The 26,567-nt window shown below is 41.2% G+C and overlaps 1 protein-coding gene across 1 annotated transcript in view; it reads left to right on the top strand.

Moving 5' to 3' along the window:
* The window catches only part of LOC122427987 (kinesin-like protein KIF11), a 79,845-nt gene that overhangs the window by 33,608 nt on the left and 19,670 nt on the right, over positions 1-26,567 (top strand). Inside the window, 9 exon segments of the mRNA XM_043447579.1 lie at positions 4,424-4,500; positions 8,942-9,074; positions 9,298-9,395; positions 9,482-9,560; positions 10,654-10,839; positions 10,976-11,099; positions 13,376-13,467; positions 14,025-14,126; positions 15,581-15,676. Of these exon segments, the coding sequence (XP_043303514.1) occupies positions 4,424-4,500; positions 8,942-9,074; positions 9,298-9,395; positions 9,482-9,560; positions 10,654-10,839; positions 10,976-11,099; positions 13,376-13,467; positions 14,025-14,126; positions 15,581-15,676 (987 nt within the window).

The raw sequence follows: 26,567 nt of genomic DNA, 5'->3' as shown, positions 1-26,567 counted from the left end.
CAAAAGTAGAGATGTTCAGTAAAATGTCAGAGATGAAGGAGTGAAACTACTCAATCCAATTTGACTGAATGCTCCTTGAGGACAGAATTGATCTGCTGTCCCTGCATCCCCACAGCACTGAGCACAGTGAATGATCACTACAGAATATTGATACTTAAGTAAGGCTGAATGAACAGTCAGAAAAGAGTGAGGGCAAAGACAAGCCAATTAGGAATACCCTACCCGAGCCTCCAGAACCCAACATACCTTAAAGGAGCTAACGCTATGTAAGGAGAGTGCTTTAGCCTTATCATCCTGGCTGAAAGGTAGGCTGAGCCTGTGGTACCTGATTTAGGAGAGCTAAAACACCAAACCAAAAATGGAAAGGAAACCAATTCTCAAGGAAACATACAGTGAGTTTCTGCTCCCCACATTACTACCTAATGAGACCATGCCCAACTCTAACCTTTAAGGCAGATAGTAGAATGCAACTTTTTAAGTGTGTGGCCAAAGATATTCAAGGGCATCCTGTCCTTTTAAACTGTTAAAAAGTCATTGCTTTGGTTGAAAGTGGTTTAAAAGTCTGAATCTCAATAGGTAGTCCCACCTTGCATACCATTGTTTCTTAAGCCTGTAGAACAGAGAAATGCAAATAGAGCTACTGGTAAAGTGAGATGATTGACGCTCAGGTGTTTCAAGTGGTTGCCAGTGACTGGGCTATGACCTGCAGGTTCCCCCAGGTTAAGATAATTTGGCAGAGTCCCAACTTATCCAATATGGCTACAAAGGGAACAACGAGGCTGCTTTCTAAATGAACTGATCTTATATAAATGTCTTAAGACCACCTCTTTCTCAAGAGGTTAGAACAGAAAAGAAAAGTCCAAACACTGGCAGTTGTTGTTCAGTCACTAAGTAGTGTCCAACTCTTTGAGACCCCAAGGACTGCAGCAGACCAGGCTTCCCTGTCCTTAACTCTCTCCTGGAGTTTGGTCAAACTCATGTCCATCGCAGAGAAGGCAATGGTAACCCACTCTAGTACTCTTGCCTGGAAAACCCCATGGACAGAGGAGCCTGGTAGGCTGCGGCCCATGGTGTCGCAGAAAGTCCGACACGACTGAGCTACTTCACTTTCACGCAATGGAGAAGGAAATGGCAACCCACTTGTGTTCTTGCCTGGAGAATCCCGGGGACGGGGGAGCCTGGTGGGCTGCCATCTATCGCACAGAGTTGGACACGACTGAAGCGACGCAGCAGCAGCAGCATGTCCATTGAGTCAGTGCTGCCATCCAACCATCTCATCCTCTGTCGCCCCCTTTTCCACCTGCCTTCAATCTTTCCCAGCATCAGGGTCTTTTCCAATGAGTCAGCTCTTCGCATCAGGTGGCCAAAATATCAGAGCTTCAGCTTCAGCATCAATCCTTCCAATGAATATTAAGGGTTAATTTCCTTTAGGATTGACTGGTTTGATCTTCCTTCTGTCCAAGGAACTCTCAAGAGTCTTCTCCAATACCACAGTTCAGAGGCAGGATAAAATAACAGTTCAGAGCTCATGCTCTGGCACCATACAGACATGGGTTAAATCCCAGTTCTTCCAGTAAACAGCTGTATAACTGTATCTTTTAACATATTCCTATTACGCAAAGTAGGATCGATTACCTTCCTTAAGATTTAAATATATGGTAACTTCAGATGTTAGTATGTTCCTTCCTAAAACTACACCATGACCCCTTTGACTGGACCTGCATTTTCCTTACAAGCCTCAGCCAGTAATTTCTAGTGAAGAGCTTTCTAGATGGATGATCTCAATTATTGTGCTTTGAATCTCCAATTTCCCTCTCTGAGAACCACTTTATTTTGAAGTTCTTGTTCTTCAACCCACACCCTGGGCTTCATCAGTGAAAGTGAAAAACAGGAGAAGAAAATACAAAGACTCTCAAATTATAAGTAGAACTTAAAAATTTGTAGTTGTGTAAACTTAAAATTGATGCTTTCTTTAAAAATCACAAATTCTGTACAACCTATTAGCAATAATTTTAAAAAGTGTTCTTACATGTAGGAGGCCCAGGGAGGTACCCTGTCTGTGTTCAGCACCCCGACTTCCCTCTCTCAACTCAGGGATCTTTCTGTATGTTGTAGTGGAATCTGTGGTGTAGTGGGAAACAGAAAAGGGAAAAGTTCCACAGATTCTTCATTTGCATTTGGCCTCCTTTAGAACCATTACTACTCTCCTAGTTCAGGCAGTAAAGACTAAGTCCCAACCAGTTTCAACTCTGTTACAATCCTGCACACAGCCAACAAATTAAATCCTAAACTAGCAGTCTTCATGAAGATCCCTTCCCACCTCAAAAACTCTTAATGGCTCCCTACCTTTTATTCACTAGAAAGAGCCCAACTCAAATCCAAAGGCCAGGCAGGCTAACCTCATCGTACTTTTTATAGCACAGTACTTGTTTCCTCTTAATTCCAGAAGGAAATTCTTTAAGGCTCTGACTAATCTGCTCATTGTGCACCCAGCACAGACAAACCTGCACACCCAGGAAATATTACACCCATCCCCACACACCTTTCCTTCAAAGGCTAGCCCAGACCGCTGCCCCCCACCCCCCCACATCTTTGCCCCACAACCGTGCTCCTCAAATACACTGCCCAGACTTCTGACCCTCTCAATTACACCCCTTTTTACTGGCTATACTCTCGTGGCATCTCAATCCATTCCAACCACTTTGAAGGCAGGCCACATTCATTACACAGAGGGTCATCACTGGGCCCTGCACTTTTTTAAACCAGAGGAGGAGTTCAAATAGTGTATCTAAGTAGGGCAAGACATACTGCCCATCTTTGATAATTCTCCTTTATTCACAGTAAAGGGTATTCAGCGTTCACTACAAAGCTGAAAATTACCTGTTAAGGAGTTTATTAAGCATAGTTATTCAGGGTAGAGATAAAAGAGACTTGGACTAGAGTGGAGGGCAGAAGTGATAAAACCAACAGGTCTGCAATGGACAAGGAGAACAAAGGAATCAAAGGTCTGGTTAGAACTACGTGTCTAAAGGAGGAAGATCAGGGGGGAGGTAAGGGGGGTTAGGGTGAAGAGTTCCATTTTGGATAGGTTCATTCAGATGCTGGTGAGCCAACTAAGAGGAGATATCAGTAGACAACCGGCTATGCAAGATGAGATGACCGTTCATCTAAGCTGTAGATGTGTCGATTCCTTGGGGGAAGAAGGTAGGTTAATAAGCAGAGGAACACTTAAGGAGTCCTGCAAAATTTCCACCCCATCTGGCCATCATCACATCATCACTTAGGAAACTACAAAGATACCTAGGTTCCTGTGGGCTAAGGACGGTCCCAAAGAGAAGTTCCCAAGGCCGAGTATAGCACAGGCCCATGATTCTTTATTTCCTGGGTCTGCGACCCACATCTAATCTGGTCGAGTAACCGTAAACACCGCCCAAATGCCCAGAGTACTCCTACAGAAGCAAGCGGTCACTGAGCGGGAGACCAGCCGGTAGCACTGCCTGCAGGGAGTTGTAGGCTGATGGCCGCAGGCGTTTGCGCAACCTCTTTGAGAGGCCTGCGGGATGCTGCGCCACGTAGATTGAGCCTGCAACAGCTACTGCAGGACCGTGGTCAGAAAAACGCAAATCTGACCTTGCTTTCTTGCTTGGAATCATTTGGCGAGGAGGAGTTCTCATCACTCAAGGGATAAATTCATAGTCCTAAAGTAACATTCAGTGTCTTTTTCATCATGATTTAGTACCCAAGGTAGCCTTAACGTTTCCTAATTATTCTTCAAGAGGATTCTGGACGCTTCCTGCGAGAAAGGGGCTTGCTTTGGACCTCTCTTTTCAGTGCTTCCATAGCACTATCTTACAGTTCTCTAATATCATTTACAATCACGGCTAGGTTTCCCGAGCACTTACATGGTTGTTCGAGCCTAAACTATTTACCTTCACTGGCTCATTAATTTTCACACAACTGTCTGAGACAGTTGCTATCAGTCCCATTCTGCAGATGAGGAAACTCTGGCCTAGAGACATTCATTCACTACTCAGGGACAGTTTCCCACTAGACTACCAGTTCCAGGCTGGCACCAAAGGACCAGCTTTTCCGCAGGCCACGCCCCGGGGCGGGGTCTGGTGACGACACAGCATCCCATGGTGCTTTGCGCGCCAGCGCTGCCATTGGCCAGGCCAATCGGCTCATGTTTAAAAGTGAGGCCCCCGGAGTGGTTGCTCGGTTTCCTGGGCTTGGGACAGAGACTAGATTTGTGACTGGAAGGCTCGGGCTAGTGCGGGGCAGACCTCACCGTCAGTCACGGTTCCTGGGCGATAGCCATTTCCGCGGGCACGCCAGCACCCGGCAGGGGAGGAGGGCATCCAGGTCCGCGAGCCGAGCCGCTCCAGGCCCCACTTCGCCCCAGTCCACGACCCGGCCTTCTTAGGGGACAGTGGCGTCTCTGCTGAATTCATCTGCGAAAGATGAAAAGGGGAAGAACATCCAGGTGGTGGTGAGATGCAGGTAGGGCGAAGTGCCAGATTCCTTCCTGCGCGGTCCCAGGAGAGGGATTTTGTTTGCAATTTTCTGAAGGAACCAGACCTTCCTGTTTCCCAGTTTCCTGCGTTCTGTTAGAGAAAAATGACACCAGGTTACTGTGAGGAGTCAATTAAGTGTTTTGTTTTGTTTTGCTTTTGTTTTTTCAGAAGAAAGGATATTTGTATCTGAGTTTATAGTTTAAACTGCTATTGAGGAGAAGTCCGTCGCCGTTTTTTAGTGAAATGTGTTTTTAAAAAAATACTGTCGACAAAGATTTAGGTGTCATTCTGTATGCCAATCCTTGCAGTTGATCAGTTTGGAAAGGACTGCACACAGATGTTTAGCACTTAAGTTGTTATTACCATCCTCTCCATCATCCCTAAAGAAGTAATCATTTACCTCTTCACTTTATTCTAGAAGCAGCATTTTCTTAATCTTTAGTAAACAAATAAATATCATTATTTTTGAAATATAAGTTGTAGAATGAGTTTATGTTTTAAAAAATCAGGGAGACAACTAAAGTTGTGCTACATTTTCCAGTGGGTGGGTGAAAGTGTTCAGCTCTCTCCTGATTAGTTTCCGCATCATTTCTCAGCTTTAAAATGCAGTAGGAGAGGAAGAACATACTTTAAAATGCAGTAGGAGAGGAAGAACATACTTGTACAATCTATTGCTTAACCAAATATTGGATTGATTTGGCTTTTTAGACGCCCTGCACAGTTTGCTGGTATATGTGTATTTTGTGTGTCTATTTTTGTTGCTGTGATATTAAAAAGTCTACCAGCTCTCAGAAACTTTTCTGTAAATCCAAACGTATTCTAAAATTAAGAGATTATTTAAAAAGTGTATTAACAAACTTAGTTAGGTTACTGCCTACACAGCTTTGGTGGCTTAAGTTGTATATATCAAAGGTAATAGCTAACTCTAAAGTAGGTAGGTGCCTGAGAGGACACTTGGTGTTAGCCCGAAGTCTAGCCAACTACCAATTGCACTCTGGGGCATCTGTTGATAGTTACTTGTCTTGAAGATTTAAAAAACCAGTCCATATTCAAATACAAATTTTTATATGATTTTGATCGTTTAATAAAGTTAGGCAGTATTACCTTTTCTGTGTGGCTTTATTTTCTTTAATTTCATTTTTATTGTTAGTTAAAAAACAGGTCAGACCTATGAAAAATTATAAAGAACAATATACCAAGCATCTGTGTTTAGAAACAGAAGAATCATTACAGCTAGAATCCCACTGTATCCCTCTGCATCCCTCTCCTCTCCCTCAAGAGTTGAACATTATCCTGAATTTCATGGTTATTATCTCCATATGTCTAAAGCCTTAACTTAAAAGAGATATCTTTTACTTTATCGCTAATGAAAAGTGCTTAGGTAGTGTCCAATGTTGACAATAATTTCAGTATAAAGAGATGTTTTTCTTTTCAGGTTAGCCTTTTCTTCTTCAAATAGCCCTCCTACTGCAAAGATTTCTGTTCTTGGTGTGGTGGTGGTGTGTGTGTGTGCTCAATTGTGTCCAAATCTTTGCAACCTCATGGACTGTAGCCCACCAGGCTCCTCTGCTCATGGGATTTCCCAGGCTAGAATACTGGGGTGGGTTGCCGTTTCCTTCTCCATGGGATCTTCCTGACCCAGAGATTGAACGAACCTATGTCTCTGCCGTTTCCTGCCTTGGCAGGTGGATTCTTTACCACTGCGCCACCTGGGGAGCCCAATGTGTCCTTAAACTTTACTAAATAAACAACTTATGCCCTTGAGAGTTATCAAATCTTTTCTCAAAGGGCCCAGATAGTAAATAGTTTAGGCTTTTCAGATTACATGTGGTTTCTGTCACATACTCTTCTCTGATTTTTTCCCCCAGTTTTAAACTTTTAATGGCAAGTTTGTGATAACCTAAGAGATCAGCCTAAGGGCTTCCCTTGTAGCTCAGTTGGTAAAGAATCTGCCTACAATGCAGGAGACCTGGGTTTGATCCCAGGGTCAGGAAGATCCTCTGGAGAAGGAAATGGCAATCAGTCCAGTATTCTTGCCTGGAGAATCTCATGGACAGAGGAGCCTGGCAGGCTATAGTCCATGGGGTCCCAAGAGTTGGACACGACTTAGCGACTACACCACCAAGAGATCAGCAAAATTTTCAGAGAGATGACTTCAGTTTTTGATTACAATGAATGCAATCTTTATGATGTTCTTTACTTGTACAGTAGCTATATGAATATTTATGGAGTGAATGAATGAATTTAGTGGACAGGACATTTTTTTAATCCTTAGTCTTTCTTTACCATTTTGGTTGTTTGTATTTTAATATGACTGTAGTGAAGGCATTAGTGATAGTCACTTAGTTGTGTGTGCCTCTGCGATTGCTTGGACTGTAGCCTGCCAGACTCCTCTGTTCATGGAACTCTCCAGGCAAGAATACTCGAGTGAATAGCCATTCCCTTCTTCAGGTTATCTGAAGAAATTGAACCCTGGTCTCCTGCATTGCAGGCAGATTCTTTACTGTCTGAACCACCAGGGAAGGCCAACTACAATTGATGATTTTGCTAGTGTCGTCAGCAACAACCTTGCAATTTCTAATTAAAGAAGTCTGGACAGGAAAATAGCTGGTTGACAGTACTCTTTATTGCAGTATAAACAGTCCCTAAAGCTCCTTTGTGAGAGCGTTGATAACTTTTAGAAATGTGTAGTTTGTGGGAATTTCTACTACTTTGCCCAAACAACTTGAATGGTATTCATTTGGTAACTTAGTCACACATCCAGACAAGAGATTAGACCAATTGGAAAAGCTTTAACCACAGGAGAGCAATTCTGCATACTGTGACTTGTGCATTGTTAGGAGTCAGTACATTTAACAAATGACAGCATGACAAGATATTACTTGGAAGTTAGTTAAATTTCTCAGGATCACAAATCTGGTCTGATGAGTCAAACATGGGGGTGGGGCATGCCAGAGGACATTGAGGTATCCTTCTTAACACAAATAGCAGTTTGGTTAGTCTAGTGATGAGGGGAAAGATAACTTCCTATTTGGCATTTCCTGTCACAGTATGTGATATTCAATTGGAAAAGTGAACTCAGGGCAAGAATACCTCTCCGTTAGGCTCAGACTTGTGTTAGGTATGTCAGTATCTTATGGATGCTACTCTGTGGACTGTGGTTCTTTTTAGCTTTCCTTTCGTTCCCCTAAGGATGACATTTATTAAGCAGTGTAGTATAACAGATATTAATATTTGAGTGTCTGCTAAGCAGAGGAGTAGATGCTGGGGAAACAGTAAATTACATAGGACTTGTGTCCCCACATTTTGAGGTTGGTACTGTTACTAGCCTTTTAATTTTCAAATGAGGAGACAGGCACAAAGGGCTCCATTGCCCGGGCAGACGGGATGAAGAGCCCGCCTTCTACTGAAATGCCTAAGGAGGCTTTTATCTTACTCTACTTCACATGGAGTCTTTCCCATCATGCCTCCTCTATCCTGCTCTGTCCTAATCAAGGCCCCATTAAGTTCCTGCTGTATGTTCCTACAGCACCTTTTACTTCCCCGTACTAAACATCATCTCTCATAATCACTTGTTTTATGTTCCCCAGGAGACCTCAGTGTCTTGAGGACAAACTGAATTAACACATGTGAAACACTTGGAACAGTGAGTACCTGGCACGTAGTAAGCACTCTATGTATTAGTCATTATTTTAATGTATTGTTTATTTTGTGCCAGTTATCCCTTGGCAGGTTAGTACTTTGGATGTAAATTTGTTATGTTCTTTCTACTACATTGTAACCTAACTTGGCTGGATTCTAGAAACAGTGGAAATAAGATTCTGAAAAATAAGTTTCACATTTTTTACAAATTAATTCTCTTAGCGTCTACTCCAAGAAACTGTCAGAATTGTACATATCTTTCAAAACTTATAAAGCTAATTTTATTTCTGGCAATTGAAACCCTTAAAATCCTGCTGTCTACTTTAACAGTGTCACTTACGCCCCATTTAATCTCTGTCACCAACAGTGTAGTTAAAACTTCCCATTGTTCTTCTCTGAGATATTAACAGAAATGTCGTCAGTAACCTGATAACTAAGAGTTCTTAATTCTTAAGTGAACTTACTTACAAAACAGACAGACTTCGAGAACGAACTTATGGTTGCTGGGGAGAAGGGATAGTTAGGGAGTTGGGGATCGACAGGGACACACTGCTATATTTAAAATGGATAACCACAAGAACATGGAACTCTGCTTAATGTTGAGTGGCAGCCTGGATAGGAGAGGAGTTTGGGGGAGAATGGATACATTTATATGTATGGTTGAGTCCCTTAGTTGTTCACCTGAAACTATAACAGTTTTAATTGGTTACATATACCCCAATACAAAATAAAAAGGTTAAAAAAAAAAAGAGTTCTTGAATAACCTTGTGTGTTTCCTTTTACAGACCATTTAATTTGACAGAGTGGAAAGCTAATGCCCATTTGGTAGTAGAATGTGATCATGTGCGGAAGGAAGTTAGTGTTCGAACTGGAGGACTGGCGGAAAAAAGCTCAAGGAAAACATACACTTTTGATATGGTACTTACTTCCTAAAGTGCTGCTACTTCTTATTATCCACCAATGTAAAATTATCCTAGTATGTATATTTTCTGTAGGTTCTGGTGTAGTTAGAAATTTCAGTCGATCCTTTGAGGTGTCAAATGGTTTCTAGTGGGCTGGATAGGTTAATATATTAAAAACAATTATTAAGGTAATTTTGAAGTTTTTTTTTTTTAAGAAATGCCTTTTGTTTTTTGGCTAGGTTTTTGGAGCAAATACTAAACAAATTAACATTTACTGAAGTGTTATTTGTCCAATTCTGGATGAAGTTATTATGGGTTATAATTGCACTATTTTTGCGTGAGTGAAACACTTTTCAAATTGATGAAAAGTTTTAGATGCATGTAATCATCCTTTTTGTTTAACACTTCTGTTAATTTTGACAGATGTGGCCGAACCAGCACTGGAAAAACCTTTACAATGGAAGGTGAAAGGTCCCCTAATGAAGAGTATACTTGGGAGGAGGTATTTATTGTTTATATCAGAATTCTGTCTCTAAAGTGGCTCAAGTGCAGTTGACTAAAACTTGGTTGGATGCCTCTGTCTGAAATAGATCAGAGTACTATGTCAAACATGAATTTAGGATAAACTACTAGTATAATGATATTGAAGTACATGTAATGGCTTCTGTTTAAGAAACATAAAGTCTTACTGGGGGAGAGTGGAGCAATACATATGGTTCAGTTAGGTGATGAGAGAAGGGTCTCTTTGGGGCAGAAAGTTGGAGCAGACTATTGTGGGGAAGTGGAATGTGAGTAGGACTTGAAGGGGAAGGCTTTGCAGTGAGGGAGTGAGTCTTGTAAAGTTAGCACAACCACGGGAGTAGTATGGTACTTTATTAATGATGACTTTGAGTGTGAAATTAAGATCACTGTATTGTTGAAGATTGTAGGAAGCACATAGTACATTTCACAAAGAAATGTGTTTAAGCCTAAATGAGTTTAATGATTAATATTTTCCAAATTACCAACATTTAGGTAGATCCTTTCTTCTAGTGGTTGGGGCATTAACTTACTTTATGCATGGGTAATAGTGTTATGAAATTGTAATCACAGAAAATATGAAATAGGCTTAAAGCACAGTTTCAAAATTTATAGAGTCATAATAGTTTTATTAAGGATACTTATACATTTGAGAAACAACTTTTGTTTTATGTTAGGATTAGGGAATATACTGTTAGATGAGCCACTTTTCTGATTAAAAGAATGGTACTATGTTCTCATGAGAAAAGTTGGAGAGGATTATTGAACTTGGCCTTATAAGGAACTTGATTCAGTTGGTTTCTGTATAATGCTGAGGCATGAAGTAGCTGACTGGAATGACAGATTTGAGGAAGGTGTAAGGAAGAATAATTGTTATTGAACAGATTGTTGTTTGGCTTCTCTAACATTAGATTAGCTTTTTTTTTTTTTTTTAGATTAGCTTTTTAATTTTTTTTTAAACCTGTTTTGACATATTTATGTTTAAATATACTATAAAGGAGGCCCTTGTTATATATGAGTTTTAACTATTGCAGTAAATGGTATTCTTTAAGTCTTTATTAATATTATAATTTCAGGATCCTTTGGCTGGTATCATTCCATGTACTCTTCATCAGATTTTTGAGAAACTTACTGATAATGGTACTGAATTTTCAGTGAAAGTGTCGCTATTGGAAATCTATAATGAAGAGCTCTTTGATCTCCTTAATCCATCTTCTGATGTTTCTGAGAGACTGCAGATGTTTGATGATCCCCATAGCAAGGTAACTTGAGTCTCTGACAATGAAATGTCTCCAAATGTTAATGTGTGATAATTTGAGAAATATATATATATATATATGTATATATATATATATATTTTAAACCAATTTAATGGATGCTCTTCTGGTATTTGGTCAGAGGGGAGTGATAATCAAAGGTTTAGAAGAAATTACAGTACACAACAAGGATGAAGTCTATCAAGTTTTGGAGAAGGGGGCAGCAAAAAGGACAACCACAGCAACTTTGATGAACGCCTACTCTAGGTAAGAAAGCCCTTGTTTCCCCCACTGCTCCATTTTGTTTTCAAGAAGAATATCCAAACTTGGGAAATAAAATTGGAGCATGTCAAGGTATGTGAGTCACACGTCTAGATTGTGTGCTGGATTGCTTGCCTTAGTAATTGGCTTGAGGTTTATAAGGAGAGCACCAGTATTGGGATAATGTTGAAAGGAGGACAAAGACAAGTTGAACTTTAGCAGTATTATTAAGTTTTTTTAAGTAGAAGATTTTTTTTCCCAGATGAAATTATACATGGGGGCCTGATTAAAATGTGGCTGGGGTAGTTGATTTGGCAGTGGGATACTCAGGGTCTTACCTCCTCAGCCTTCAGGAGATTTGCCCTGAGTACTTTTCTGGAGCCCCTAAGGATACTTAGAATACAGTTTGAAAATCCCTTATTTGAGTAAAGATTAGAAGAAAACCAAATGGCCTGTTTTTTTTTCCCCCAGCTTAATAGAGATATAAATGACAAAATTTTATATATTTAGGTTGTACAAGATGACTTTTTTCTTCCCAAATGGCTTCATTTTAATGTAGGAAGACACGTGATCACTAACAGAATACACATGATCACTAATACAGGCTGTCAATGGGCGAAAGAGGCATATTTGATAGTATCCCTTATAAGAATTCATCCCTTATGAATCCCAGACTCTACAAATGCACTTTACCAAATCAGAGATAATTTTTTTTTTTGCTCGTCTTTGAAGGAAACATCAGAATGTAATTGGAGGAGTTGTAGATTAGGAGTTAGATGTTTGTGCTTAGTTCCAATTCCGAAGTTAATTAAATATGTTACTTCAGGTAGTTAAACTTACCTGAATATCATTTTCCCCGAACTGCAAAATGACTTTGAAGTCTTGATCTCTTATAGTTGCTCTCTTATAGTCAGACATTTCTATAATATGCTATAGCAATTATAGTTGTAGCTCTATACAAATATGGATGTTTTTAAAGAAAGAAGAAAAATAGCATAACATGAAAATAATCAGTTTAATGGAATTATGGGTTGTTTTATAATTTAAATTTCCTATAATACCTTTCCATTAAAAATGGAGTTATAAACAAATCATAGAATGAAGTTTCCATTTGAATTAAATGTTTGCTTTATAACTTAACTTGATTTAGACTTCAGAAGAATGAATTTAAGAAAATTTCTTTCTCTAAATACTTTTCTCTGAAATATAAAATTCCCATTATTCTGTAAATTTGAATAATTTAAAATTTCCTAAATTTCACTGAAGGCTGGAGAAAAGATATCTTCTTATCAATGTATGTGATAAAGAAAAGAAATGTGATTCAGTTTTCCAAAATCAGAGTTGACTTTTATGCTTAATAGCATTAATTCTATTATCTTGGATTAGGAATGGGCAAATAATGGTAGGAAAACATGAGATATATTTTATAATTCAAATTTATAGTTTATATTTTTCCCTGTGTCCCTCCCCTTTTCTGTTATTTAAAATAACTTAAATAATTTTGTAAAAATGATACTTATAAAATTTTCCAAGTCATATGAGAAGTACAAATGAGAAAATTAGAAATTACCATATTCCAACCATCAATGACATTAACAAACAGAATGTTCTTCATCAGATATTGATACAGAAAGGAATGCTGTCTTTGGTTGTCTGTATTGTTTTTTATATCCCTAAGATAAAAGTTGAGTGTCAGTATACAGCATAAGATGGACTTTGGAAAACCTTGTAGTCTAGCAGTGATTACTTGTGGTGTTTCAGTGAACACTACTATTTACTATTTGTGCTGTTCAGAGGAAGGACCTGTCTGTCTCTGGTGACTTTCTCAAAGCAAAGCAATGTACTTTTAGGACAGTTGACACTGAGGGGGCGTGATCTGGTGGCTTGCGTGATGCTGTTCGAGTTTAAGGTAAGGATGTATTTCAAGTGGTTCTTATAAATAGATCAATTGCAGGCCATCTCTTCGGACACACCAGGCAGATGTTCAAACACTATTCCACATCCAGCTCTCGGAGGTGCCTGAGGATTCTAAGTCATTTAAGCGGTTTTCAGGTAGATTATTATTGGGTTCTTCTGTGCAGGCAGCAGGAGCAAGAAAGCCAAAACCTAGCATCATTCTGTCTATCCACTGTCTTCCAAAATCTTACTGATATCCTGTCTGATAATATCTTTCTCCACCCTGGTGGATTTAGATCTTTCTTTGCTGTTTTCATTATGTTACAGGAAGAAAACAAATAATGTTTTACATTATAATGATTGGGCAACTTGGTCTTGTTTTCTGGTCGATCCCGCTCAGATTTCTCCATTACAATACATATGAAAGAAACTGCAGTTGATGGAGAGGCGCTTGTTAAAATTGGAAAGTTGAACTTGGTAAGCATCAACTGTAATACCACTGTTCATTCTTTCAGTTTTTGTTGTTGTTGTCATTTTATTGAGGCATAATTGACAAATAAAATTATGTATTTAAAATGTACAGTATAGCAGGATATCCTTTCTCATGGCTGAATAATATTTGAGTGTGTGTGTGTGCATGCACATCATGTCACATCTTCATTCATTCGTCAGTGGGTACTTAGACTGTTTCCATACCTTATTTATTATTAACAGTGCAGTGAACGTGGGAATGTAGATATTTCTTTGAGATAGTGATTTCATTTTCTTTGCATACATACCCAGAAGTGGGATTGCTAGGTCAAATGATAGTTCTATTCCACTGTTTCTTCTTTATCACCTCATAGAGCAGTTTGAAAATTGTGTATTTAGAGGCAGTACTTTTGTAGTCCCTGGGTTACTGGTTTTGTAGTGGGTTGTTATTTGTAGAAAATTATTTTACTGGCTATTTAATATCTTTATGTACAATATGAGAATGAAAGTCTTCTATTCCAAATCCAGAGACTGAGGACTTATTTTTATTTTTAAAATTCAAGGTTGATCTCGCAGGCAGTGAGAACATTGGCCGTTCTGGAGCAGTTGACAGGAGAGCTCGGGAAGCTGGAAATATCAATCAGTCCCTGTTGACTCTGGGAAGGGTAATTACTGCTCTTGTAGAAAGAACACCTCATGTTCCTTATCGAGAATGTAAACTGACTAGAATCTTACAGGACTCTCTTGGGGGGATGTACAAGAACATCTATCATTGCAACAGTTTCTCCTGCATCTCTCAATCTGGAGGGAGGGTCTTAACTATCACTTTTTTTGGCTGTGGTGTGTGGTTTGTGGGATTTTAGTTTTCAACAAGGGATTGAACCTGGGCCCTCAGCAGTGAAAATTTGGAGTCCTAAACACTAGACTGCCAGAGAATCCCCTGACTATCATGTATAATATTTTTAGAGTTCACTAATTGACTTCATTCATTCTATACTACAGTAAAAATAATCTGGACGTTGTATGTGGTGGACACACAGAGGAGAACACCACTGAAAAATTGTCTTTCTCCTAGCTGGCAGTTTTCAATCTTAAAAAGCTAGTTACTTAGTTGTATTTTTCCAGTCTTCAAAGATAATTGCTGTGGTCATTAGCAGTGGGTGGTTTAATTGAGGCCTTAGAAGTGGGTTAAGCGAATACTAGTGCTTCAGAGGCTGCTTAGAGATCCCTAAAGATGGGGCTGGATGTGGGGGTACAGGTAGGAAAACCAAGAGAAACAACAAAGATGGTGAAGTCTACTTTAATTTTACTGGATTATCTTCTTTAAACAGAATTAGAAAAGCTTTTGTAAAGTCTCTTAACTCCTCTTTCATTTTAAAAACTATTTTTGTTGAGAAATGATTTGTATACTATAAAATTCATCCACTGAAAGTATATAATTAGGTGATTTTACTATATTCATCGAGCTAGGCAACTGTCACCAAAAATCTAAACATTTTTATCCTAGAAAGAAACCCTGTAACCTATTAGCAGTCACTCCCCATCAGTTTCCATTTCCAGCCCTAGGTCACTATTAATCTACTTTCTTTAATCTATACCTTTGCCTATTCTGAATATTTTATATAAATGGAATCACACAATAAGTGTTCTTCCGTGACTGGCTTCTTTCACTTGGCATAATGTTTTCAATGTTCATCCACGTTGCAGCAGGTATCAGAACTCATTCCTTCTTGTGGGTGAATAATATGGATATAGGACATTTTGTTTATTCATCAGTTGATGAAATTCATTGAGGTTTTTTTTTTAAAAAAAGAACTAAGACTAAAGCAAAAAAAATTATTAGATTAAATTATAGTAAAGACCCTGAAACTTGAAGAGTGACAAATAAGGATGTTTTTAACAGTCCTCTATCGTATTTATTTGCTTAATTGGAGTATAGTTGCTTTAAGAACATTCCTCATTTTTAAAGGTTGGGTATAGTAGTATTAATGGGTAAATGTTTATATTAGATATAACCAAAAATTATTATGTTATTGTATAGTACATTTTGGGTAACAGAACTACATTATTCTCAATTATTCTCATATCTTCAGTAATTGGCCTTTTCATTTCATCACAGGAAACTCTGAGTTCCTTGGAGTATGCTCATAGAGTAAAGAACATAGTCAATAAGCCTGAGGTTAACCAGAAACTCACCAAGAAAGCTCTGATTAAGGTAATTGTGAATTTTTATGGAGTAATATAAATTTGTTTGACAAATGTGAAAATGAGGAACTGAAATAGATAATTGTTTTTTTTTAATTCATTAAATTACCTTTGTGATAAGGCTTTTCATTTAATGGTTTGAACCGAATACCCTTTGTGTTAAAATGCTTTTTCTAATACTAATAGATGACCTTTCAAGCTCTATCCAGTCAGTAAAATTTAAGCATATAATGGTACTTCAGTGCAGTTTTAATTAGCATTTCCTTAATGAATAGTGATATTCAGCATCTTTTCACATGCTTATTATCCATATGTATATCTTGTGAAATGTCTATTTAAATCCTTTGCCAGTTTTTAATTGGGTAGTCCTTTTATGAAGTTGTAAAGGATTGTTCATCTTTTCTAGATTTGATCCTTTATGAAATAATTTGTAAATATTTCCTCCCAGTCTGGCTTGTCTTTTCCTTTTATTGGTAGTGTGTTTTTTTTTTGTTTGTTTGTTTCTATTGAGACAACTATAGATTCACATGCAGGTGAAAGAAGTAATACAGAGAGATCCTTTGTACATTTTATTAAACTATATAGTAAAATCACTGAAGGGACACTGTTAATAGCAATCCATTGGTCTTATCCCTCAATTTTCCTGGTACTCATGTGTGTGTGTTTAGTCAGTTCTATACAGTTTTGTCATGTGTAGGTTCATAGAGCCACTACCGCAATCAAGATACTGAACAGTCCCATCTCAGCAAGGATTCCTCATTGGCCCTTTATAATCACTTCCTTCCCACTCTGACCTCCCGTCCATAATCTTTGCTATCCAATGATCTGTCCTCTATTTCTAAACATTTGTCATTTTAAGAGTCTTATTGAGTGGAATCATACAGTATGTAAACTTTGGGGATTGCTTTTATCACTCAAGCATAATTCCCTGGAGGTTAACCTGAATGGTGCATATCAATAGATCTTTACTTTTTAATGCTGAGGAATATTCCATGGTATGTATATACCACCCGCCTGCAATGCAGGAGACCCCAGTTCAATTCCTGGGTCAGGAAGAGCCCCTGGAGAAGGGATAGGCTCCTACTCCAGTATTCTTGGGCTTCCCTGCTGGCTCACACTGAAGAATTCACCTGAAATGCGGGAGACCTGGGTTTGATCCCTGGGTTGGGAAGATCCCCTGGAGGAGGCCCTGGCAACCTCCGCCAGTATTCTTGCCTGGAGAATCCCCAAGGACAGAGGAGCCTGGTGGGCTACAGTCCATGGGGTAGCAAAGAGTCGGACGCGACTGAGCGACTAAGCACAGCACAGCACGGCACGTGTATATTCCACACAGTTTGTTGTCAGAGTCACCTGTGAAAGACGTATTGGCTGATTTCAGTTTCTCACAATTGAAAGTAAAACTGCTCTGATCATATTTGTTTATAGTAATTTGTGTACATGTAAATTTTCATTTTTCTGAGATAATTGCCAAAGAATATAATTGTTGTGTTGTATGGTGATTGAATGTAAGCTTTCTTTCTTTTTTTTTTTTAAGGAACTGCCAAGTTGTTTTCCCAAATGGCTGGGCTTTCTATTCTGTTGCATTGATTTATGTCTGTCCCTCACTAATACCACATTTTTAATAATTGTCACTTTAGAATAACTGTTGGAATCAGACTGTTTAAAAGGAAGCTTATATGAGCAAACCTCTCTTGATAAAGGGTGTCAAAATTGTCAGGATCTGAGAAAAACTAGTGATTTTTATATTCATTATTTTTTTATAAGCATTCATTTTATTTTAGACACTTGAATTTTTGAACCCTATTGCTATTATTCACGTGGCCCCGGCACCTGCCCGGCATCCTGCCCGAGCCCCCCTTTCCCCCACACTGTCTTCCAGTCTGTCTCTGAACCTTCCTCTTTTTCTGCTTCTGTCTCTCCAGACACCCGGCCTCCCGGCCCTTCCTCTGGCCCCGGCCTCTCACAGGTGCTATGGCTCTGGCTCTGGCTGACGAGCGTGCGCCGGCCGGCTGTCTCACTTCGCGTGGGTGCATGCAAGTGTCTGTGTGTCTGTCCGTGTGCCTGCCTGTCGCTCGTCTGCTCTCAGGAAGGTCCTGTGCTTGGCGGGCGGTGTGGGGGCAAGGCGGGCCTCAGTAGGGCGAAGGTGCGGGGCTGACGCGCTCCGGTCGACCGCGCTGGTGGCTCCTGGTGGGTTAGGCACCAGGCCGGATGGGCGCTCAGGGCCTCGGCTGGGCTGCGCCTAGGCCCGCAGGAGGCTCAGAGGACCGCGGGCCGGGCCGCGAGTTGCGGCCCACCGAAGCCAGACACCTCTGGGGCCACGTGGCCCTGAGCAGCTAACGGGATGGGGTAGGGGGGCGAGGCCGCCGAGCGGGGGAGGGCCTGGAGAGGCCCAGGGGGGGAGGGCGCAGAGACCTCCGCGCCCCTCACCCCACTCCCAGCCCCCGCACGCACGCCCGGCCAGCCGCTCCGGGTCCTGGAAGCCCTCCTGGTCCCGGGCCGGGCCAGGCGGGTTAGGGCCGGGGGTGGCGGTGTGCGGGCGCAGGGCAGCGTCGGGCCGGCCGCCGGGCTGCGGGCTCTGGCCGACCCGAGTCTGGTCGCGAGTCGTGCGGCTCAAGTGCAGCGTGCGCCCCGTGGAGAGCTGCGGCCGGCTGGCCCGACTGGCAGGTCAGAGCGAAAGGGAGGCGCAGCGCAGGGCTCTTAGGGCGCCTGGCGGCAGCCGCGTCCATCTAAAGCCATACCACCCTGAACGCCCCGATCTCCTCTGATCCAGGAAACTAAGCAGGGTCAGGCCTGGTTAGTACTTAGATGGGAGACACCCTAGTAGTTAGGAGCTCCAGGCCTTTGCACAAAGTAGATGACAAGCCAACGTATAGGTGATGAAAAATTTATAGTGAAAAATTCAATTAGATCTAAATTCAAAGATGGTTTATGGAGTAAAAGCAAGTCTTTTCCTTTAGCTTTTTTCCCCCCATTAACTTCCATAATGCTTTTCTAGTAGCATAATGCTTCCTTTTTATTCCTTCTATTTCCTTGTCTATATCTATCTTTTTGCACCATAATGTGGTGCCTTATTGGTATAATTTTCTGCCTTATTGTCTTCCCGTAACGGTGATGTAGAAGATAGATGGACTCCAGGTTAGACATTTACAACTAGCCTGTTTACATGTCCTGAGACAAGAGATAGGTGGGCTCCAGTTGAGGCATTTACAATCAGCTTCCTCTTTGCCCTCTGAAATGGAAGTAACAACAGAAAGAGGGTAAATAGCCAGTGTTTGTCTCTTTTTTTTTTAAACTTTTAAAATTCATTTTAATTGGAGGCTAATTACCTTACAATGTTGCAGTGGTTTTTGTCATACATTGACATGAATCAGCCATGGGTTTACATGTGTTCCCCATCCTGAACCCCCCTCCCACCTCCCTCCCCACCCCATCCCTCTGGGTCATCCCAGTGCACCAGCCCTGAACAGCCTGTCTCATGCATTGAACCTGGACTGGCGATCTGTTTCACATATGATAATATACATGTTGCAATGCTATTCTCTCAGATCATCCCACCCTTGCCTTCTCCCACAGAGTCCAAAAGACTGTTCTATACATCTGTGTCTGTTTTGCTGTCTGACATATAGGGTTATCATTACCATCTTTCTAAATTCCATATATATGCGTTAGTGTACTGTATTGGTGTTTTTCTTTCTGGCTTACTTCACTCTGTATAATAGGCTCCAGTTTCATCCACCTCATTAGAACTGATTCAAATGTATTTTTTTTTTAATGGCTGAGTAATATCCCATTGTGTATATGTATCACAGCTTCCTTATCCATTCATCTGCTGACGGACATCTAGGTTGCTTCCATGTCCTGGCTATTGTAAACAGTGCTTCGATGAACATTGGGGTACGTGTGTCTCTTTCAATTCTGGTTTCCTCGGTGTGTATGCCCAGCAGTGGGATTGCTGGGTCATATGACTCATTGGAAAAGACCCTGATGCTGGGAGGGACTGGAGGCAGGAAAAGAAGGGGACAACGGAGGATGAGATGGCCAGATGGCATCACCGACTCAATGGACATGAGCCTGAGCAATCTCCAGGAGCTGGTGATGGACAGAGAGGCCCGGCGTGCTGCGACTCATGGGGTCACAAAGAGTCGGACACGACTGAGCGACCGAACTGAACTGATGGCAGTTCTATTTCCAGTTTTTTAAGGAATCTCCACACTGTTCCCCATAGTGGCTATACTAGTTTTCATTCCCACCAACAGTGTAAGAGGGTTCCTTTTTCTCCACACCCTTTCCAGCATTTATTGTTTGTAGACTTTTGGATAGAGGCCATTCTGACCTGCGTGAGATGGTACCTCATTGTGGTTTTGATTTGCATTCCTCTGATAATGAGTGATGTTGAGCATCTTTTCATGTGTTTGTTAGCCATCTGTATGTCGTCTTTGGAGAAATGTCTGTTTAGTTCTTTGGCCCATTGTTTGATTGGGTCACTTATTTTTCTGGAATTGAGCTGCAGGAGTTGGTTATATATTTTTGAGATTAAATCTTTGTCAGTTGTGTCATTTGCTATTATTTTCTCCCATTCTGAAGGCTGTATTTTCACTTTGCTTATAGTTTCCTCCGTTGTGTAAAAGCTTTTAAGTTTAATTAGGTCCCATTTTTTTTATTTTTGCTTTTATTTCCATTACTCTCGGAGGTGGGTCATAGAGGATCCTGCTGTGATTTATGTCGGAGAGGGTTTTGCCTATGTTTTCCTCTAGGAGTTTTATAGTTTCTGGTCTTACGTTTAGATCTTTAATCCATTTTGAGTTTATTTTTGTGTATGGTGTTAGAAAGTGTTCTAGTTTCATTCTTTTACAAGTGGTTGACCAGTTTTCCCAGCACCACTTGTTCTGTCTTTTCTCCATTGTATATTCTTGCCTCCTTTGTCAAAGATAAAGTGTCCATAGGTGCGTGGATTTATCTCTGGGCTTTCTATTTTGTTCCATTGATCTATATTTCTGTCTTTGTGCCTAGACTATACTGTCTTGATGACTGTAGCTTTGTAGTATAGCCTGAAGTCAGGCAGGTTGATTCCTCCAGTTCCATTCTTCTGGAGGCTCTGGGAAAAAACTGTTTTCCCAGGTACTCAGTTTCTTGTAGCTGTAGAATTGAGGTTCCTGCTTTCTTTTCTGGCTGTCTCCAGTGTTTGTCTCTTATAAACACTTTAATAGTCATGGCAAGGATGAAGAGGGACAAAATCCTGCTTGAGTAAAGGATTAAAAGATCTCCCCTCCCCCCACCCCCTTTTGGGACAAGAGAAACACTACACATGCGCAGAAAGGCTCCTTGTGGGTTAAAAGTCAGGCGAAAATGCCAGACCATAATGAGTCTTACTTCTCCCAGAAGCCTCCACTTGGAGATCCATCTTAGCTGAGGAGTGTGTGCCCACTGGGGGAGAGTCCCAGGAATGGTCAGATGTGAAAAAAAAAAGTCAGAAAATTGGCAGAAAGGAAGACAAAGACCCAGAAGAACTGGCCTATAGAAATGACTTAACCACCTCTTTATTGTGCTCCTTCTCACTAGGGGGGCGCCCATAACCTTTCTCTCCAGGTGTGTATATCTGTTTTGCTTCTGTCTTAACTAAACCACGGAGAAGGCAGTGGCACCCCACTCCAGTAGTCTTGCCTGGAAAATCCCATGGACGGAGGAGCCTGGTAGGCTGCAGTCCATGGGGTCGTGAAGAGTTGGACATGACTGAGCAACTTCACTTTCACTTTTCACTTTTATGCATTGGAGAAGGAAATGGCAATCCACTCCAGTGTTCTTGCCTGGAGAATCCCAGGGACAGGGGGTCCTGGTGGGCTGCCGTCTATGGGGCTGCACAGAGTCAGACACGACTGAAGCAACTTAGCAGCAGCAGCATGGACTATTAGACTATAGACATAGAGAGTTTATCACGTTTCCTCCTGTGACACTCAAAAGAGAGTACAACAGAGCTATTTATACCACAATGGTTTGGAATTATGTGTGAGAAAGATGTGGGCGATACAAGGCAGGAGCACATCTAGAAAACATACATGTGAAGGAAGAACAAAACCACAGTTTTTCCTCTACTGGATTATTGCTTTCAGGCTAAAAATATGCTGTTGATTCCTCCATAAAAAAAAATCCTTCACTCCTTCCCCCGCCAGCAAGACCTTCTTTCTCTGCTGACCTCCAAGTGTACTGGCTCCTCCAGAAAGCTGCCCATCATCCTCTTCTCCTGCACCCATCTGACCAGGCATCTGTCACTGACTACCTAATGGTGGCTGCCCTTGTGCAGACACCGATTTTTCCTTCTGTGAGCACAACAGCATGTCACATGGCTCTGGTTTACACCCTTCTTCTGGACCTCTTCCACGTGGCCCACCAGGCTCCACGATCTGGCCCAGCACACCTCTGTACGGTCGTCTTCCACCCCTTTCCTCCTGCTCACTCTGTTCAGGATGCTCACTGCATCTGCCTCCCTCAGGCTTTGCACTTGCCACTCTCCCTGGCTGGAATGTTCTATCGCCATAGCCCTTCACTTCCTTCAAGTCCCTGCTTACCCATCACTTCTCACAGAATACCTCCTTCAACTCTCTCTTCCCTTTGCCCTGAGTCCCCAGAGGATAGGGCAGGCCTCTCTCCTCACTGAGCACTAACACAGCACACCTCACTCCCCGCTGAGCCTTAGTTTTCATGTTGTCAAGTGTCACCTCTGGACAACACGAGGGCTCACGCTGGGACAGTGCCCCTGCCCTGTGAGTGAAGGCAGAGTGGCCAGGGCTTGGTGGGGGAGGTGGGGAGAAAGCTGGTGGGTTCTCCAGAGAGCCAACACTGCTCAGTAAGATAAAACGGCAGATGAGACTGATGAACGTTTTCAAACTTAGAAAGATGCTCAAAACAAAAGAAAAAACAAAAAAACAAAAGAAAGATGCTCAAAGTATCGGGGATCCTGGGTGTTTTATTACTGATTTTAACAAACAAACAAACAAACAAAACATCCAGAAGCAAAATAAATCAAAATAGAATGAAATGAAATAAAATGCTCATGGGCCTCACATAAGACAACATTCAGAAAGAGCAAGCATGAGTTGGTGTAGTCACCATGGAGAACAGTATGGAGGTTCCTCAGAAAAACAGAGCTACCAGAAGATCCAGCAATCCCACTTCTGGGCATAGATTCAGGGAAAACTGTGATTCAGAAAGATACATGCACCCCAGTGTGCACCCAACAGCAGCACTACTTATAGTGGTCAGGACACGGAGACAACCTGAGTGCCCGCAGACAGAGGGACGGGTAAACATGCGGTGCATGTACATTCAATACAGTGGAGTTCTACCATTCTCTAGGTCCATCTAGGAGCATGCATGGGTGAATCCAGGGATGGGTGAATCCATACTAAATGACGTACATCAGATGGAGAAAGACAAATATCATATGAAATCACTTATATGTAGAATCTAAAATAAGACACAAAGGAACATATATATGAAACAGAAATACATTTACATAGAGAACAGACTTGTGGTTGCTAAGAAGGAGGGGGCTGGAGGACAGATGGAGTGGAAGGTTGGGACTAGCAGATGCAAACTATTATGTATAAAATGGATAAACAACAAGGTCCTACCATATAGCACAGAGAACTGTATAGCACTGAGTATATATCTCAGGATATATATTCAATATCCTGAGATAAATCATATTGGAAAAGAATATATATATATATATATATATGTATGACTGAATTACTTTGCTGTACAGCAGAAATTAGTATATTATAAATCAACTATACTTCAGTTAAAAATATAAAAAATAAAAAAGAGGAAGCAGACAAAAGCATCTGAATTTGAGTTTGATATGGATATGGAATTATAATATGCAGATAAGAAATATTATGCATGTATAATAACTTTGATGATGATGATGACAACCATGATCTAAAGCTCCTTTTAAGGAGGAACAAATTATAAACAAGAGCTTTCCACAGAAACTAAGGAGCCTAGACTGGAGGACATTTATTTGCCACGATGGCTGTTCACCTGGACAGCTGAATAGACTAGAAATGCCTGTGTCCAAGGCCATGCTGCACTTCCATGGCCAGTTCCACAGCACCAGGATGGCCAGTCCTCACTGAGTGCCCACTGGCTAGGAAGCACCATATAAAAGATCTGTCCTTGCCGCAAGAAATGTCTGCTTTCTTCACAAGGGCTTAGACTTCCTCTCCTAACCTAGGAGTTGCCCATGGTTCATGCTTCTAAGCCTGTTTATGATGAGTAGAAGCAAAGATCTTGAGCAGCGGCCTGGTCAGGGGCCCTTGGGGAGGGGTCCTAAGTGAAGATTCAGATGCCAGGCAAGGGCCCAGTGGGCAGTAGATGGGGACATTCTGGAGAGAGGGTGGAGGCCCAAGAAAACAGAAGTGAGAGATGGGGCTTTACCCCAGAGCAAAGGCGAACACACTTCTTCCTCCTTTTAATTTTTTTAGCCATTATCATAGCCACTCTTTGTTCCTAAGGATTTATCTCTTCTCCATTAGAACTACAGATTGAGAAAACTTGGACAATCTGACTTCTCTCATGGAGATTAGATCTGAAAAAAGTTTATTTGGAATAGATGAGCTATTTCAGATCACATACACACATATTACCTATTTTGTATATGTGTGTGTGTTTTAACATGACTTAAGATTTCCTGAACCTGACGTTTATACAGAGAAATACTGCTTATTTCATCACTACAGAGTCATTATTTAAACAGATGGAGATCTTTTAAATTTTGGAATGAACTCTGCTACTTGTTTTCCTACAAATTTGTGCCAGCAGAGCTATCTCTCAAATTTTGATTTAGCTCATTTAGTCATATTAGTAATTGAAAGACTTGGTTTCCTTGAGTGTATCTCCTGAGCACAGGGGAAATGGCCAGGACAATTTGAAAACTGTGACCAACCTGAACAAATTGCTGATGTTCAGTTGTGGTCCATGATTAGGCCTAGTGGCTAATGTGAGAAATTCTATTTACTTGCTTTTTTTTTTTTTAAAAAATAGCTTTATTAAGATATCATTAACATATTATTAAATGCCCACTTAAAGTGGACAGCTCACAGGACTGAACAGGGAATTTACTGGTAGTCTAGTGGTTAGGACTCAGCGGAGTCACTGCTGAGGGATGGGGAAGGATGAAGGGACTAAGAGGCCATAAGCCGCATGATGTGGCCAAAAAACCAAATAACAAAACAAAACAAACAACAGAAAAATCCATACCCACACCCCACAAGGCTGTGCAGCTATCTATTCTCAGAACATTCCACCCACCAAAGGAAGCTTGTCAGAGGTCAATCCCCATTCCTTTCTGTCCCCAGCCCTCAACAAGGGCTACTCTACTTCCAGATCCTATATAAATACATGCCAATTTTGGGTGTTTCATATAAATAAAATCACACCATACAGTCTTCTCCTGTGACCGTCTTCTTTCACTTAGCACAGCGTTTTGAAGACTTACCCATTTTATTGCATATATCAGTGCTTCATGTCTTTTCATCGTTGAGGGCTGTTCCATTGTAAGGATGTGCTGTGTTTTATCTGTCCATTCATCTGCTGATGGACATTTGAGTTTGTTTCCAGTGTTCAGACGTTATGAGTAACACTGCTATGTGTCTTCTTCCTCAGATCCCAGGAGGGAGCTGTGGACCTCATGGCAACTCTAGACTGACCTTTTAAAAAATATTTCGGCCGTGTCCTTCCAGCATGTGAGAGTCACAGACATTCAAAACTGAGTTTGATGTCTTGTAACAGTTGCTTCTTAAGTGTTAATCAGACTTCAGCAGGCAAAACAGTGAGTTAACTGCTCTTTGTCAAATAAAATGACCCAGCATGGCTGGGTCTAATGCTGCCATCAGCTCCAAATCTGTGGTAGAGACTAATACCTATGTCTTGGAGACGATCCTGCCCACCCCCATCTCTCACAACTAGCTTCTGGATACCCCCATGATCCCAAACTTTTTAAATTTTATTTTTACTTGGAGGATAATTGCTTCACAATGCTGTGTTGGTTTCTGCCACACAACAACGTCTATCAGCCGTAAGTGCACACGTGTCCCGTCCCTCTTTCTGCCATACAACAATGTCTGTCAGCTCTAAGTGTACACATGTCCCCTCCCTCTTTCTGCCATAGGAGAATGTCTATCAGCTCTAAGTGCACACATGTCCCCTCCCTCTTTCTGCCCCACAACAATATCTATCAGCTGTAAGTGCACACATGTCCCCTCCCTCTTTCTGCCATAGGAGAATGTCTATCAGCTCTAAGTGCACACATGTCCCCTCCTGCTGGGGTCCAGCCTCGGCAGGATCCAGGGGATACCCTCAGGATGAACGGCGTCAGCGAGAGAAAGAGAAGGCACGTGAGACCAGCCTTGATAGGGCCATGTCTGTGAGAGAGAGAGAGAGAGAGAGAGAGAGAGAGAGAGAGAATGACCAGACGGGGGTGTTTGCAGGGTCTGGCAGAGTCTGGCAATGCTTTATTTTTTACCGTGGCTTTTATACCCTAAATTAGTACATTTCTAAGGGGAAGATAGTTTGACATTACATCAGCTTGTTCTTCACGAAACCAGGGTGTTTTCTGCATACTTCTTTGTTTACGAGGGTCTTGTACATTATCTTCTGGCCTTGGGGCCTATTGACACTTTATGACCTAGGTGAATGCAAAGCTGTTTTCCGTAATCTATTCTTTAATGAACACAAAGGTCAGTCCTTTTGCAGAAGTTATCAGTTAAGTTTATCTAAAAGGTTTACCACACAAAGACTCTGCAGCTCCAGTGAGGCAGCCCCTGTTTAGCATTCCTGGTTAAAATTAACAATTTTAAACTCTTATTTTTCTAAATCTTTAACTATAACCACTTTTAGAATAA

The sequence above is a fragment of the Cervus canadensis genome, chromosome 26 (genome assembly GCF_019320065.1).
Source record: "Cervus canadensis isolate Bull #8, Minnesota chromosome 26, ASM1932006v1, whole genome shotgun sequence".
NCBI lineage: Eukaryota > Metazoa > Chordata > Mammalia > Artiodactyla > Cervidae > Cervus > Cervus canadensis.
The sequence above is the reverse complement of the archived record's forward strand: the minus strand, read 5'-3'. Positions and strand labels throughout refer to the sequence as shown.